This window comes from Spodoptera frugiperda, chromosome 25 (assembly GCF_023101765.2).
Source record: "Spodoptera frugiperda isolate SF20-4 chromosome 25, AGI-APGP_CSIRO_Sfru_2.0, whole genome shotgun sequence".
NCBI classification, from domain to species: Eukaryota; Metazoa; Arthropoda; class Insecta; order Lepidoptera; family Noctuidae; genus Spodoptera; species Spodoptera frugiperda.
Window position 1 is genome coordinate 19,152,656 of NC_064236.1, and position 18,236 is coordinate 19,170,891.

The 18,236-nt window shown below is 37.6% G+C and overlaps 1 protein-coding gene across 1 annotated transcript in view; it reads left to right on the top strand.

Moving 5' to 3' along the window:
• The window catches only part of LOC118264777 (probable 3',5'-cyclic phosphodiesterase pde-5), a 32,255-nt gene that overhangs the window by 9,264 nt on the left and 4,755 nt on the right, over positions 1–18,236 (top strand). Inside the window, exons 2-14 of the mRNA XM_035577409.2 lie at positions 2,225–2,324; positions 2,627–2,755; positions 5,634–5,681; positions 6,106–6,233; positions 6,360–6,440; positions 6,623–6,781; positions 7,169–7,336; positions 7,609–7,829; positions 8,214–8,498; positions 8,588–9,152; positions 9,488–9,646; positions 12,977–13,152; positions 14,788–14,980. Of these exons, the coding sequence (XP_035433302.1) occupies positions 2,225–2,324; positions 2,627–2,755; positions 5,634–5,681; positions 6,106–6,233; positions 6,360–6,440; positions 6,623–6,781; positions 7,169–7,336; positions 7,609–7,829; positions 8,214–8,498; positions 8,588–9,152; positions 9,488–9,646; positions 12,977–13,152; positions 14,788–14,980 (2,412 nt within the window). The remainder of the gene's footprint in view (positions 1–2,224; positions 2,325–2,626; positions 2,756–5,633; positions 5,682–6,105; positions 6,234–6,359; positions 6,441–6,622; positions 6,782–7,168; positions 7,337–7,608; positions 7,830–8,213; positions 8,499–8,587; positions 9,153–9,487; positions 9,647–12,976; positions 13,153–14,787; positions 14,981–18,236) is intronic.

An 18,236-nucleotide genomic window follows, 5' to 3' on the forward strand; every position in this document is an offset into this window, starting at 1 on the left:
AATTTTCGCTTAGTGCAAACTAGGTTAGTGTGTCTAACTAGATTTTGATAAAAATAAGTTTTAAATACAAGCATCCTAATTAATTCCAGATTGGTCGGTAACTACTAACAGACTTTTGCTAGTTTCGATCCAAGCTTAGAACTTTTGGTTTACTTACACAAATTGCTGTATAATATTCTTAGCTTCGCGGTGGTCAATGGCCCAGCCATTCTCTCTGAATATATTTATATATTTCCATATTTTATACAAATACCAAATCTTTTTACCATACCTGGCTTCAGCTGTGCGTTATTTAATGTCTGTTTAATCATATGTTGTGTATGTAAACTTGTACATTTATACATATATAAACGTACCTACACAGGAGAGCAACAACGATTTTATAAAATGAAAAAAATATACTTTTTATAAACAAACTTCACATTTTTTATCATAGCGAATGTATTTCGGATACCTGCAGTTTACTGAACACTAAATTAAAAACAATGTGAGTGCCTCCTACATAGCAGTCGATAGGATTTATGCAAAAAGAAAACTTAATGAAAATATTCAATATTCCAATATTCAAAGCTACACAAACAAAGCTGATACAAAGATTATTGAATTTGGAACAGATCTGACATACGACATCGCATTATACTTTTTTTTTACGGGCGAAAGTCATCCTATGACTTCTCCCGCCTTATGCGTAGATAGACGAGAGGAAGTGTCAGACTTTTACTGACTAAAAACCACTCCTTACTACTCCTGTTTTTTGAGCCGAATAACCCGCTAAACTCGCTAGGTTTTTTTTGTCCGCAGCTCCGGATTGCATTACACTTAAGATTCAAAAAGTATTTGTATTTTGTTGTTTTATTTATTTTAGCCGTGATCCGTCCTACTATCTTTTCCCCAAAAAGGGATCCCTACCTTCCTTTTACTCATCTCTGTGCAGAGCTTTCTGCGGCCAATCCTAGAGTGTCAAGTTCGTCCCGCCATATCCTTCTGGGCCTGCCGCGACGTATTTTGTTTTACACATTTTTTGCGAATGAATGTAAAGTTTGTGTCACCACCCCCATTCAGTGCTAAGTTAAAAAGTACCTTTACGTAATTAACAATATTTTAAGTTCCCTAAAAAGGAGCAAATCAATTGCTTTCGACATTACTAGTAGCCGAAAGCACTTTTCTGCTGAACAAATATTACTCCAACAGCTATTTCGGGGTATGATCCTAATCCCTAATTCTACGATTTGTTCTATTTATATATTCACTAACAAATTAACGTGCAAACAATTATCTTGAGCAACAACATCACAAAAAGTGTCAACCAAAGCCTTTAAAAAAACCGTTAGTGTCTGAAATTACACTTATAGTACCATCGAAAATGCCGCCAAAAATTGATCCGCCATTTTGTTCGAGGCATGATGGCATGCACAAACGCGTTATGGCCACTGATAGCTATTTATTGCCACGAGGAAGGACCATACAATGGGTCCTCTAGTAATTATGGTACACCAATTTGGTGAGGTTTTGAAGTTGATTAATATTTATCTTGGTATGAGTTGTACTACGTGCATGGTGATTGGTGATGATCTCCAACTCCAATGCCTCGTGTGATGATCATGGTAAACTCTCTTATGTAGAGGAGTCCATAGTCCGATAGCTGGCTGTGAATTATAGAGGGTTGTTGATACTGATAAGTTTTTTTTAAAAGTTGTATCTTTTACTTTTAAATGAAAGTATTTGGGAGCCAAAAAACGCTGTTCTTAATTTCATTTAAACGCCTACTAAATAGGAATGCAACAGTACGCCGTAAAATAATACTTTAGGAAACTGACAGGCATGATGTAATAATATTTCAACCAATAACAATATAAACCAAGGAACATAGTAAAAAAGACAATAACATTGAATTTAATTCTCAGTTTAAAGTTACCTAGGTACAAATATTTTACATAAGTACTTAATATATTATGTAATAACATATTATGTCATTACAAATTTCACTCATCGAAGAGATTTGGAAGATATGCATAAATTAAACGGTATACCTACAGTTAGTTACTCGTCAAATAATTACGTGAGTAGGTAAGCCAAAAAATATAATAATTAATTTAGTATATCTTACGAAAGTTATAATATAAACATAGAATAATACTGTATCATCTTAGGTTAGTCATGTTTTCTTCTTGCGCAGAGACGAAATATACTTTAAATGTATGAATTAATTTTTTATGTGTTTCAGGCACTTATTTCTAGAAGTTCCACGGTCAAAGCGAAGACTCCTGAGCCTCGGTCTCCACGACTGCTACCTCCAATCTATGCAGATGTTGCTAGCTCCTCTGGTAAACAATGTTACATTATGTTTAATTTGGCAAATGAGACTGAAAATTAAAAAGAGTGAAAAGGGAGGAGGGTTGTTTGTAAATAAATTACATATACATATATTAGCAAACATAGCGAATTCCGTTTCGCCACCAAAGATTTTCCTGCTTTACTCTTACATTTTATTTTTGCTATATCACGGAGCCCGCGACCGTTCCAACTAATGCAAAACCGTGGAAATCAGTTCGTGCGTTTATGCGTTCTGGAGTTATAGTGCCAGGAAGGAAAACGCGGCTTATTTTTTCATAATTTTTATTCTTAGGCCGCACCATACCAGTACAGCGGCCACCAAAGGAAGAACAGAGCTGGTCGCGGTTCCATAGCGGCTGCAGACAGAGACACTCCATCTACTTGGACTGGAGTGCTGTCAAGACGGAGAAGAAGTATACAGGTACGCACATATAATATTTGCATATTGCATTTATGATCAAACATATTGCGTAGTATAATAAACAAAGTTTATTTAAAAAAATGTTTAAAGACAAAAAAAATGTAGTGGCACACAAACGCACACATAATACACACTGTATTCAAAATGAAAAGTAATACTAGAGTGTAACTTTTCGGTTCTGCGGACGACGAGCAAAGGTAGCTCGCCGCTCGACCAGAACCCGCCTCAAAGAGCCATCAGACCATTACAGATGGGGCCCAGTAGGGCTGATATCTAACCCGGAGCTGCGGACTACCTAGCGGGTTTACCGGGGCTCCGGCTTAAAAAGCAGGAGAAGAAACGGGGTGGTTTTTAGTCTGACACTCCCTCTCGCCTCGCCCAAGGCGGAAGAAGTCATTGGATGATTTTCTCCCCTCAAAAAAAAGAGTGTAATTTTTATATAGAAGTGTTTATTTAAGTATTTAGTGCCTAATTCTGTTAAGCATCTTAGTGCCACTAGACAAGAAATAAACAGTCCATGCAATCGACAGGAAATTGCAAATGTAAAGTTGCAAGTAGTATTCTACCTAACAAACGTGTCGCTTCTACACCCGACCTGTAACAATCACTGCAAACGAAGCAATTTAGTGAAAATATCTTCCAATTAGTGCAGATGTTTCACTGAAAAAATAATAATTGAAGAATTTTCCAATGAACATATTGTTTTCAGTAATAGTAGGGGAATTCGTGATGGAATTTTGAGAGTTATTTGGACGCATCAGATTAATAGTGGGGAAACATTCGGTATCCTGTTGGGTACACTGCATGTACATAGTTTTATTTGAAGAATATTTCTAATTCGGATAATATTTTAAGCCATTTCTATAAGGCAATCAACATATAAAAAAGATCACGTACAACTTGTCTATTTAATCATGTAAATAAATGAGAGCGCCTCAGTTGTTCTCATAGCAACAACCTACAGTGTGACTAAAATAATATAATATAGGTCCTAGCGCATTATTATATACTCGAAGTATAAATTAATGCGCGGTGGCTACCTTAATGTCGTGGTGGCCCAGTAGTTTAACTTTCGTGTTTCTCATGCACCCTATTCGAAACCTACCTGATGACAATTAACGTACTTTAGCTTAGTATAGCCATAGTTTTGAATGTTAATAGTTACTCGAATATTAGTTTCATGAATAAGTAAATAAAATGTACTAAACAAATCTGCTGCTCATACACTCATCCAGGAATAAATAAATTTAAAGAAAAAATAAATATACAGGTACATTTACTTAATATCTTATTACTTTATACAAAATTGTAAGTAAAAGTTAACCCTGTTGGACACTGCATATTAAATAATAGACCGGAGGACACAAACTTACGTTGTTTTCATTCGATTATCAAATCTTCAAAGTTCAATCATTTTCACCGAATTAATGACTATATTTTTTTGGCTTCCTCGCGTAATTACGCCGCGTTGGATTACACGGAATGCTGCTTATGACTACGAGCTATTAGCATAGCTTGAAACTAGTCGAGTTCCTCGTTTAAAAGATAGTTACGTGAGTAAGCCGAAAAACATCATATTATAGTTAATTCCCACCGAATTGCGAATGACGTAAAAATTTTTGTCTTGTGCTCCCTTACTATTCACTTAGTAAAATGTAAATCTGTAAAAAGCTGAGAGGCGATATGGAACGAAAATATTTTTCATTCCGCACACAATTGGTTGGAACTAACTTAATTATGAGATGCACACCAAATTGGGAAGTCAAATGGAAATTTTATGAAACTACGGTTTTATTTTGAAGAGGAACAAGTGCCTGTGGTTATTACAATAGCTCTTATTTGTACATTGTAAAAGATATTAATTAGTTAATTAGCTATAATATTCAAATGTTTTATTAATACCTGGGAAATATTGACTTATTTATTTTTAATACTCTGCTTTTTTGCATTTTTTATATTAAACTAGCAAACCCGGCGAACTCCGTTTCGCCACCAATGATTTTCCCTGTTTTTCTGCTTTTCTCTTTATTAGTTATGTTTATAGCAAAGAAAATTTTCCTAAATCTTCTTTTTGCTATAAACCTGACGGCGCCCGTGACATTTCCAACGAATGCAAAACTGTGGAAATCGGTTCGCGCGTTATTTTTATATAATAGATTACAATATATCTAATTTTGCATGTTAATGCCTGGAGGGTCACCGTCAGGTGACTTATTAACGGCATAATATATTAATAAACAGCGGAGGACTGATTATGAAGGCTATTCTCAAACAATCTAAACTGGAAATTCCTACTTAAAATACTATCTTTTTCATTTGAAACATTACATTCATATTTTGACAAGTCATGTGTGAATAAATCTTTGAATTATATTGGTGAAATAAAAAGAAGCATTTAATATCATAATCCTCCATTTTGTCATGTTACAAAACCCTAGCTTAGAGTTAGAGCTATCGATGAATTTTCAAGCACTTTAAAAGCAGGATTACTCGCTCAATACGTTCGATATGAACACAATAATCCCGTGCATGTTACAGAATACAAGCACAGAATTCACAAAGCTGTCAAAGGTAATTTAATTACCCAGAAATCTTTTAATAAAGTATTTTGTTCACAAACAGATTGAACATTGACGATATGACCATCGACATTGTCAATGGTCATCAAAAATACGAATGTTTGCGAAAACAAAGCGACCCTACCCATTGGGGCAGTGCCAGAAATATGCACGCTTACTTTAAACGAAATGAAAAGGATTTTTTATTTTTAAATTCTTCCGTCAGAATTTAATTTTGAAATACCTGCAGCTTGCATCTAGATTCGTTAATTAGCGTTTGTTTTGTACTAATTAATTGCTTCGTGTGTTTTTGTTTACAGGGAGTATGCCTAAGCGGAACAAAGCGAGGTCCGTGACTTCTTTTAAAGGTTCGTATGAAAGGAAAGCTAAAAATTCGGAAGCAAAATATGATCGTAAATATTTTTTTATGGTATAAGCCGTTAAACTAGCATGATGGTAAGCAATCGCCATTGCTCATGGACACTTGAAATACCAGAGGCGTTATAAGTACATTGTCGGCCTTTTGGGGATTAGGAATTTACGGGTTGTTTGTAAAACTCCGGTAAGTATATAGAAGATTTTTTTTGATATTCTAGATAGGCATTCTAGCAGTGGACCGTCATCACGATCTGTTGATGTTGATTACATTATGTTGATATTCTGCTTCTCGAGATAGAAAGTAAAAACCCTCATTAATTTATTCAAACGTGATTCGTTTTAGTTCTTTGATGTTCTTTCCCTCTACAGAAGTAGATAGGCGTTGTTTAAATGTTCAATTTTGTCTGATGGCAGATGCGGAAGAACAGGATGTGGCCGAGTATTTAGATAAGAATAAAGATTTCCTTGAGACCTACGTCACAGAACGAGTTCCAGCTGAAGTCATTCAGAAATGGCTACAGAAGAAGACAAAGAGGAATTATGTGAGCACTTCCACTTATTAACTTTGTACTGTAACTCTACTTATAATACCAATCTGGCAGCATTCGTAATGAACCTTATCTATACCAATCCTTCGGCATTTGTGGTAAACTTTATTTATTTTTTAGGTTGCTCCCTCAACGTACAATCACAGGCAGATGATGACATTCAAGAAAACAGAGGAGTTTAACAAGAAGGAAATGTTTTCGGTAAACAAGCGTCTACAAATTCGTTCTTAGAAGCTCAAATAAGCTAAATTCTTTTGATTTTTATCAGTGTGAAATTCTTAATCAATAAATCAGCAACGTTTATATTCACTCCTTGATATTGGCTTCTTCAACAGTTAAGTATACTCTCTTAATCTGTGTGTGACGTATGTATTTTTGTCCAGGACCTCCTAAGGGTTCTCAAAGATGACCCTAATGAGCACTCAGTTCTCTGGGAGCTGGCCAACTACATTACCAGCTCAGTTGGCGTGGACGCGCACCGGGTCTACAAGCTGTACCCTGATCATCCAAGTTTCGTTCAATTCTTCGTCGTTGATGTTAAGGTGACTGTAATAAGCAATTTCTTTGTCTTATAGGTAGTCAGCTGAATATGGGCTAGAGATTCGCCTTTTTCTGTTACGTTAATATACATATTCACACTTCTTCTTTCTTCTGTCCATTATTTCTAGTTGAAAACAATGAAAAGTATACTAATAACTTTTTAATTATTATGTTATCGGCTTACTCACGTAATTACGGCTTACTCACATTCCGCGACACACGACGCGGCGAGTGTCGCGGAATACTGCTCATGAATATGAGCCTTTAGCATGGCTTGAAACTAGTCGAGTTCCTCGTCAAAACAATACGTGAGTAAGCCGATAACATAATAATGAATTTAGTATGTCTCACGAAAGTTACAATAAAATCATAATAACTTTTTATTGCAGCCCTCTAGAGACGTTATAAGGAGTTTAGTCAGAGCATACGCTGACCAGGTGTACCTGGTGTTGGAAGTGGCGAAGACTGGAGCGTGTCGTCGTGTCTCCAGACTGGATGACAATGTCAGATTCCCGGAGACTCCTGTCGCATTGTTCAAGTCCATGGGCAAGAATGTGGTAAGTACTAGTAGTGGTTAGTGAAATTATTTACTCTTAATCTTAATCTTGCTTGAGAATTTTCTAAATAAATAATAATTCTTATAACGTAAAAATATCTTATCATTTATGAAGTGACTGTTTCTGACCCAAAATAAACAAAAAAAAATCATACTAACACAAATTAAGCACCAACACCACTACACTCATAGATATGCATACACACTACAGTATCATAAGCTGCAAGACCAAAGGTCACTGACATTAGTAATTGAACTTTTTATATATTGTAGAAACAAGCAAACCACGTGATGTACCAGCCGATCCTCACGAAGAATGGGAAGACAGCATACGTGATAGAGATGTGGAGGATCAAGGATAGGTTCAAAGATGTGGATGAGGAGATCAGCTCCAACTTCCTAGTGCTAGGCAGTCTGGCGTTACATTACTGCAACCTATACCTGGACAAGAAGAGAGAAAGGAACATGTCCGACTTTCTTTTGGATGTCGTTAAGTATGTTGGTTGTAATAAAAGATTAGATATTGTGTAGTTGAAACATTGAAAAGCCGAAATGAAAAATGGAATTTTAATAGAATAGAGATACACATAAAATTACTGCAAAAACTTATTAGAAGTCTGACATAATTTACACGTTTTTCACATTCTGAAAAGCGTTCTTATGTGGCACATGCTTCATTAGTTAATGGCTTAAGCGCGGAGATAAACTTTGAAATTTCTCATTCAAAGAAATTCCACAATTTCGGTGTAATTATTTTTGTTCTATTTCTATCTGAGAGAGGTTCTCGCAGAAATGAAAATGTTTCAAATTTTTATGCACTTACAAAATTAACTCGTCACATTCTGTGTATGTTTGGTACAAAAACTTTCAATTTTCAGAGCCATATTTGAAGAAATGGTTTCTTTGGACCAGCTGATAAAAAGGATCTTGGAATTTGCCCAACGTTTGGTCAATGCTGATCGAGCGTCTCTTTTCCTCGTTGATTATAGGAACTTCGAACTAGTCTCCACAGTTTTCGATCTAAAGTTTGAGCCAGGACACGATAGAGACATGGAAAAGAAAGAAATTAGAATGCCTATAAATAGGGGAATAGCTGGCCATGTTGCGTTATCGGGAGAGACTATGAATATACCTGATGCTTATTCTGATTACAGATTTAACAGGTAAGGAATTTTAATTCAAGAAGTATCTTATGTGTGTTCTGTAGTTTAATTTCTTATCTAAAGACATCTAAACAAGAGATTTATTCCAGGGAAGTAGACGAAGCTACTGGTTACAAGACAATAAGCATCCTATGCATGCCAATCAAAGTCGAAGGCAGAGTCATTGGTGTCGTCCAGATGGTAAACAAACGCAACGATGACAATTTCGGACATGAAGATGAGGTGTCATTTGAAATATTCTCCACATTCTTCGGACTAGCACTCCATCACGCCAGACTTTACGATAGAATCATGAGGAAAGAGCAGAAGTACAGAGTAGCTCTTGAAGTCCTGAGCTACCATAATACTTGTAGGGAAAATGAGGTCGCAGCTATGCTGAGTGACAAAGAACCGATCAAAGTGGACCTTGATGACTTTTATTTGGACCCTTACAAGTTCAATGAATTCGAAAAGTGCAAATGCGTGATCAAGATGTTCAGTGTCCTGTTCGACCTGGCCAGTTTTGATATAAGCACGTTAACCAGATTCGTGTTGACGGTGAAGAAGAATTACAGAACGGTGCCGTACCATAACTTTGACCATGGTTGGACTGTTGCCCATTCCATGTATGTGATTCTGAAGAATGATTACAGAAAACGATTTAACTATAAAATGGTTAGTGTTCTTTGAACTTTTAAGAAATATAATTTTGAATCTTGATGACCTTGTTGATTGAGTAGTCGCAAGTGCGACTGCCGAACGGGTTCGATTCCCGTGTCGGGCTAAATATTACTGGGCTTTTTTCTGTTTTTCGAAAACTTCTCAGTAGTACCACGGAGTCTTTGGAGTATATGTGCCATATACATGGAACTTATAACAGAAATGGTGAAAAGTGGGTGTACATTGTATAGTGGCATTAGGTGCCATAATGTGCACCTCTGCCTACACCTTCGGGGATAAAAGGCGTAACGTTACGTAATTTTGAATCTTCTTCTTTTGTTGTCTTTCAGCGTCTAGCTCTGTTTGTGGCCTGCCTCTGCCACGACTTGGACCACCGTGGCTACACCAATAAGTACATGAGTGAGATTGCCTCCCCCCTCGCGGCTATGTATACCACGTCCACGCTGGAACACCACCATTTTAACATCACTGTCACTATATTACAGCAGGTAACTTATATTTTAGTGGTAAAAATATAGTTAACCCAATTTGAACATTTAAATATTTAACCTATTTCATGAATTCAATTGATTTTGACTAATCTAGACACACGGCAGTGTGTCCGCCAAGTTCGAGCAAAAAACCGACACACCGGCCGTGGGTTATATTACACGAACCATTTCGGGCCAAATTCGACCCACCTATAACTCAAAATCTATTTTATCTACGCATATGAAATTTCTATTATCTGTCGAGATCTACTTACTTATCTAAAATACAAAATTTCATTAATGTACCTATTGTAGGTCTTGAGATATTGACGTCAGAAAATCGCTATTTTTACTATACACTCACTGACTGACTCACTCACTCATCAAAAACCTAGACCACTTCCAATGGTCGTATTGACTTGAAATTTGGCATGGAGGTAGGTCTTTAGGTCAAGGTAAAGGAAAAAATCTGAAAATGGCCAAGTGTGAGTCGGTTTTAAAAATAATGAAGATGTAAATTCATACCCCTAAGGAACTAAAACAAAAAAATTATCTATATCTTCCAATAGTCGTACCGACCTAAAATTCGTTACGAAGGTTTGTATTTAGTCAAAGTAAAGTAAAATAAGAAAAAAAAATAAACCTTACAAAAATAAATGAAATCCCACCCAAAACATAAATGTGAAAGGCTGCCAAGTTCGATAATATTGGAATGCTTCGCCTATAAAAGAAGTGAGATCTAAATAAGTACCAAGTTCCATACACAGACATCAGTTAAAAATGATATAACTTGGCAAGTTTTAATAGAAAATTATATACTTGACTCATTGCGTTTAGTAGGTTTATAACAAAGTGTGTGAAAACTTGCCAACTTGTTATATCATTTTTAACTGAGGTCTGTGTATGGAACTTGGTACTTATTTAGATCTCACTTCTTTTATAGGCGAAGCATTCCAATATTATCGAACTTGGCAGCCTTTCACATTTATGTTTTTGGTGGGATAATAACTATACAGTTACCTATTATATAAAAATAAGTCGGGTTTTCCTTCCTGACGCTATAACTCCAGAACGCACGAACCGATTTCCACGGTTTTGCATTCGTTGGAAAGGGCTCGGGCTCCGTCAGGTTTAAAGCAAAGAAAATTCAGAAAAACAGGGAAACTCAGTGGTGGCGAAACGGAGTTCGCCAGGTTTGCTAGTTATGTATAAAGGTATAAATATGAAACTCTTCCCCTTATTCAATTTCACATAAAAATCTACTTTATAGAAAACAATACGAGTATTGTTTCTTTAACAAAATATTTTACATATATACATTGTGAGTTATGTAGGTGATTGTAGCATAATATATGAAAAGATCTTCCCCGTTGGTCGAGTGGTTGCAAGTGCGACTGCCGGGCAAGGGGTCTCGGGTTCGAAAAAGTTCTCAGTAGTAGCACGGAGTCTGGAAATGTGTCCGGTATATAGCAATAGGCTCACCACCTATTACAAGGGAATTACAACATAAATTGTGAAAGGTGTGTTTACATTGCCATAACGTGCACCTCTACCTACCCCTTCGTCATGGCGGAATGGCGGCAACGACTGTCGCAACCGAGGGCTGGGCTCGCTGTCATTGCAGCGATAAGTCCCTCTTTGAGGAGTGGCTTGAGAGACGCCACGGCGTCCTCACCTACCACCTGACGCAGGTGCTTACCGGACATGGAAGTTTCGGTAGGTTCCTGTTTCTGATTGGGCGGGAGGAAACGCCCGGGTGTCATCACTGCGAGGACCGTCCGGAGGACACAGTGGAACATACGGTGGCGCTGTGCCCTGCATGGGCTGAGCACCGCCGTGTCCTCAGGGATGTAGTCGGCGACGGCGACCTCTCGCGTCCGGCATTGGTACAAGCCATGGTGCGGAGCGAGGGGGACTGGGATGCCGTCTCCTCCTTCTGCGAAGCAGTCATGCTAGCTAAGGAGGAGGCGGGGCGCGTGAGAGAACGAACCTCCTCACGCCCCAGCCGTCGCGAGAGACACTCCGGGCGTCGGGGATCGCGCGACGATCTCCGGCCACCGTAAGTGCGGGCCTGCGGACGGCGAGCAAGGGTAGCTCGCCGCCCGACCAGAACCAGACCCGTACGTGCGGCGCGTCGCGTTCCGCGCGCGCCTCAAAGAGCCATCAGACCACCACAGATGGGGCCCAGTAGGGCTGATGCCTGATCCGGAGCTGCGGACTACCTAGCGGGTTTACCGGGGCTCCGGCTCGAAAGGCAGGTGAAGGAACGGGGTGGTTTTTAGTCAGTAAGAGTCTGACACTCCCTCTCGCCTCACCCAAGGCGAGAAAAGTCATTGGATGATTTTACCCCCTATCAAAAAAAAAAAAAAAAAATAAAACCTACCCCTTCGGGGATAAAGGGCGCGACGATATATGAAAAGGTTTCTGCAAAATCGAAGTACTTAATCTCCTCATTATTACTTCGTATGCGTTGTACAATAGCCAGCTCTACCCATTATTATGGCCGACCTGTAATGCCTACATTGTAGTCTTGCACAATAGCCTACATACAATATCAATGGCGAATATTTCCATTAATTATCAAAAGATTGATTTTATAATGAATTTCTGCTGAAAAATTAACGAAACAAAAATACCTTTGCTGGAATTTCTTTCTGTTAAAAATCACCGAAATGTTTTTACTAAGGAGGTTTTTCCACTAGAGATGTGCTATGCTATGTTGCTTTTGATGCGTCTGGTTTTCACCAATCATATTCATTGGTACACATATGTAGCTTACTGGTGGAAACGGACTCAGCTAAGCTATGTTTTTTATATGAAAAGATGCGTGCTATAGATGCATGCTATGATCGATACATCGCAATCTTGAGCTGCGCGTCTTCCTCACACATCTACATAGCTTAGTATCAATGGAAACGGTCACATAGTTTCACAGCTTAGCTATTGCATCTTCGTAGCATAGCTACATAGCGTACAGTGGTGGAAAAAAGCCCTAACTGTGTAAAAAATATCTTCGAGGAAAACGGTAATTAATTTGCGTCAATACTTAAATGGAATGTTTACAATAGCAAAATACGAAAGATAATGACTTAAACACAGACGTTAAATAGAAAATATTTTTAAGATGACGTCAAAATAGTTTAATTTAATTTGATATTTGTCATTTAACGACTGTGTTTAAGTTAATATTAAGAACCAGACTGAGGGTTTTTCCTGTTTGTTTTTACGTTTAACAACGGACGATCGCGCCTTGGTTCGATCTCGGTAAGCGTACCTAAAGCAAACAGAGCATACCTAGTTTTATTTCTTCAACAACAATGATTGATTTAAACTTTTTGTTTTATCCAGGACGGTCACAATATCTTCTCTCACATTTCGAGCGAGGATTACAAGGAGGTGTTGGGTTACATCAGGCACTGCATCCTGGCAACAGACCTTGCAGCCTTCTTCCCCAACCTGGCTAAGATCAAACAGCTGCACGAAGGTGACATTCCTCAGTTCAACTGGGATCTTCATAGTCATAGGTGAGGAATTCATATACAACGATAGATAATTAAACTAATTATTTTTATACTAGGTATCGTAAGTGACCCGGTTTTGGCCACTTTAAGAATTTTGTCGACTTTGAGGCTTTCTTAACTTATAGTTTTTGTTATCACGAACATATTTCTTGTAAAAAGTCATTTAACATGTATTAACCTTGCCTAAGAAAACCCATTTTTTAAAGAACGACCAATAGAAAAATAACTGTATAAAAAAGAAAAAAAAAAGGGAGTTTGTGCCATTTTTACCCAGATTCGTGCCATTTCTGGCCACGGTCGTGCGCAGTTCTGGCCATCAAAAAATACTATAAAAGTAATCAACATTTATTAATTAAATTGGACATTTTACAAACAATGATTTTTATCTAGTTTGGAAAATATGAAATATTATTACTTCACTTTAATTTAACTTACAAAGAAAGAGATCAACATTTATATGACGTTGGTAAAAGCTGCAAAGTAAACTGACCTCCCCTTTGTGTGAAGGCAATTTATTGCATCTCAGAAAATGAAAAATATGTATTTGTTGATAATTATGTAAAGCCAAGGAAAAAAAGCCACGATAAAATAAAGGGGAAGCAGTGGGGTGTCTATGTACACCAGTTTTGCCCAGCCATGCCAGGCCAAAGATGGAGAAATTCATAATTTTGTCTCCATTAGTGGCCACCTTCTAAAAACCTCACTTCAGAAACATATGGCGACAAATTACTTTAGTTTCACTTAGACAATATATTCTTCGTGTAGTATTAACATAAACATCCAAACAATAAGCAAAGATTTAAAAAATAAAAATCAAATCCTCACCCGCTCGCCTTAGCCTTTTTGTTAAGATCTTAACAATTTCACCCTCAACTAAAAAGAATGACTTGTTGCATCGAAGTGAAGTTTGACACATTGAAGCTGCCAACGGTATCAGGGTCTACAATATTCAATATTTAAAATACTGTACATCACAGAGTAATTTATTTGTCCATGCCTTAGTTATAATTATTTGAAGGCCCAAATGGCCACAAAGGGGTCGATGGCCACAACCGGGTCACTTGCCCTATATATTATTTTGCTGCCACTAGCTTCTACAAGCGGCTTCGCCCGCGTTATCGTGTATCCTAACACCCAAATCAGGGTATTTAGCTGATGTGTTTGTATATAAATTTCATCAAAATCCGTTCCGTATTTTCAGCGTGATTAATATCCAAACATCTAAACAAAGAAACTTTCACATTTATAAAATTGTGTGATTTACGTTAAAATAATAATTACGGGGGTTTAAATTGAAACTATTGACCAAATGTTTATTACGTGTGACAGACTTGGGTCTACCAACACATGGATAACTGTATCGTTCATACTTAATTGGTTATTTTCAAAACATGTTATTTTTTATAAAATTGTATCTCAACTTTAAAGTAAAAAGCTCTAAACCTAAAGAGAGGAGTGGAAGGAGGGTAGGGAGGCCTTTGCCCTGCAGTAGGACGATCATGGCAGAAACCTAAATCTAAATCTAACTTTGAGTCATGAAATAAACAATTTCTCAAAAATGATAGCTCTTAGGTATGTCTGTAAGTTGTTGCCACTAAACAAGTCACTGAGATCTAATTATACTGTTTTCTCTGACAGAGAGTTAGCCATGGCGATATCGATGACGGCAGCAGACCTGTCAGCTTCAGCCAAACCTTGGGACATTCAGATCAAGACTGTGAAGGTGATCTTCGAGGAGTTCTACGATCAGGGGGACAAGGAGAGAGCTGCAGGGAGGGAGCCGATCCCGATGATGGACAGGAACAAACCTGATGAACAGCCGTCTAGTCAGGTACTTACTTACATTTTATTTATTTATTGTAGAAATCTTCCCACACAGCCATTACAGAGATTTTCCCAATTCGATAGTGAGGCTTAATTTAAATAACTGTTGATGAAGCGAAAGAGTTGTGTAAGAGGCGTATCAATTGGCGGTCCATTGTCTAAACCCTCCCCCATGAGAGACAGGCGTGAAGTTATGTATGTAAAACAATAAATCTATCGTCGAGCAAGAGTCCAGTTTAAGCTGGTCTCGCACTGTATTTATTTACAGTACGATGGGAGATCAGTGTGTAACTAAGATATGTAGCATAAAAAGTGCAACATTATAATATAAATGATACTTAATTTATTAATGTACTATTCTTATAACTACACTGAAATGATTTTGTTACTATGAAGGTGAACAACTTATAATATATGTCAACCTACTATCTTAATAATAATTCGGAAGAATGAGATCCATGGTAACAGTAACACAGAAAAACAAAGAAATATGAATTACACCCCCTTGATGACACATTATACCCAACCAATTAGCGAATATGTAGGCAATTGTTTAGAAATCAGATCCAAACTATTTATAACAACGAAACTGATAAGAAAAAATACGAAAAACATGTTTTGTAATGTAATATTACAAGTGGTTGTGATTGGTAAACATCACTAATAGGCTCAAGGGCTGGAGGCCAGAACATAATACTTGGTGCCAATAAAAACATATCTCTTCTGGAAAAATATGAAAAAGTAGTTTGAAAAACATCATGACAATGTTGTCTAAACATTGTTGGGCCATGAAACTAAAAAGTTACTAACACATTTGTACGATATAATCGTTGTTTTTTATATCGTCACGCCTTTTATCCCCAAAGTGGTAGGCAGAGGTGCACATTATGGCACGTAATGCCACTGTACAATGTACACCCACTTTTCACAATGTATGTTGTAAGTCCCATGTAATAGGTGAGCCTATTGCCATATACCGGGCACATTTCCAGACTCCGTGCTACTACTGAGAAATTTTTGAAATACCGAAAAAAGCCCAGCAATACTTTGCCCGACCCGGGAATCGAACCCGAGACCCCTTGCCCGGCAATTGCACTTGCAACGACTTGGCCAACGAGGCAGTCTATTGTAAAAAAATAGAGTCCGACCGAAACTGGTTTTCCAGCCGAAACCGAAACCGAAACCGAATATTCGACCGTGGTTTTAGTTTCGGCCGAAACCGAAACCGAAACTCACGTCACTTAGAATACTGAAATTTCGTATATTTTATCGATTATTCTGCATTAATTATTATTAATTAGGACATGAAATGGAAACACAGTATATTAATTTTCTTGTAATGATTTATTATTTAATATAATATAGAAAAATATTAATAATATTTTTTTATTTTTTCAAATAAAGTTGTCATAGCAAAATGTTTATTAGTTATGAATAATCAAATTACGGCGCACGACAATTCCCGAACATGGCCGCCAGCGGCCGCCAAAGCGTTGCTGCGAGAAACGACGTTAGGCGAGCGTGCACGACAACTTCCGAAATCAGTTTCGGTTTCGGCAAAAATTTCGGCCAATTTTGGCCGAAACCGAAATTGTCGCCGAAACTTGATTTTTGGCCGAAACTCGGCCGAAACCGAAACCGAACTTTCGGTCGGACACTATAAAAAATATACATAATGATCGTAAATAATATTTAGTCCAAACTCTATTGACGGTAGTTTAAACGATACAAATTTTACCTAAGACGAGCTCAAGTTCAAGAATTAGGTGTGTCCGTAGATAGGCAGTACAAACTTTTGTTTTCGCAAAGCAAGACACCGGACCCTTCGCTACATTAGCATCAAAAGGCTCGGGAAAAAATACAATATTTCTCATCTCGAAACGCTGCGAAAATCGCGTTTTTGAGGGCCACAACCAACATGCGATACTTGTATGTGGGCAGACAAAAGGAAACATAAACATGAAACTAATGATCACACCTATAAACATCTCTATAATAAGGGCGAAAAAGCAAAGATATAATATTTTGGGTAATGGGAAACTCGAAACCATGGAACGATTCACTAATTAGCTGTTTGATCTTTTTATGATATACTTATTTGGTGTTTTCCGTTTGTGTAATAAACTATTAATTCTTCTACTCTAATAATATCTTTTGATTTATTGAGTGGGGTTACTGGAGGCTCAATTACCCCTTTTTCCAAACTCCCCGAACCCCGAACAATCCTCAAATTCCTAACCCTCAAAAGTCCGGCAATGCACTTGTAACGCCTCTGGAGGTTCGGTTGTCCATGGGCAGTGGCGATGGCTTACCATCAGGTGATCCGTCTCCTCGTTTACCGGCTCACATCATAAAAAAAATAACCTGACGCATCAGTGATGGTGCCCAATCTATGAGGCAGTGAAACAATATAAAACCTTCAAATTAATAAAAAATAAGACATCTTCAAACATAACCCTTACAGGTTACAATCGTAGGCCCTATCATAACCATCAGGTGAGATAGCGGCCGAACGTCGGCCCATTTAACTAAACTATACATTGCCCCTAGTTAACACACACCTAAACATCAATCTGTCCCATCTACACCGGATTACATAAGGCACGTGGCGCATAGCTTCCAGATAACAATTACCTACCAATTACTCTACATCGGGATGCGTAGTTGCGTACTCAATTAATTTCCAATTACCTCTAAGATAGGCTGCACGTCATTTGAGCCAAACATGTTTACATACTAGTAATATAAACGGGCATTACGTTTGTCCGTCTGTTCACAATTATTTTACTTCGACATAGTGATTGATGAACGTGGGAGTGGAAGTTACTCGCAATATATTTTTTTACTGAAAGGATGCTTATACAGTAGAAGCTCTTTATTCGCGCTTCCTTCATTCGCGTTTTCACTATTCGCGGATTGAAAAAATGCGACCCAATTCCCATATTCGCGGTTTAGATTTCTTTATTCGCAGATCGAATCGAAATATCGGTGCGTAACCTAAAAAAATACATTCGCTATCCTTTGTCAACGCGTCAGTAGAAGGATTCAAAAATAAAATAGACCTTATTACAACTACGTCTAGATTGTGACATCTGCCTAAACCTAGTGTGACCTAAACCTGATGATAATAATATTATCATCAGGCAATCTGTATGATCAGAAAGTTCAATTAAATATTTTTTTTTATCTACTATTTGCTTCTTGATTTCGTCACCTAGGAACGTATTCCCTATAACCCCATATAAATTACCATTCCATATTCA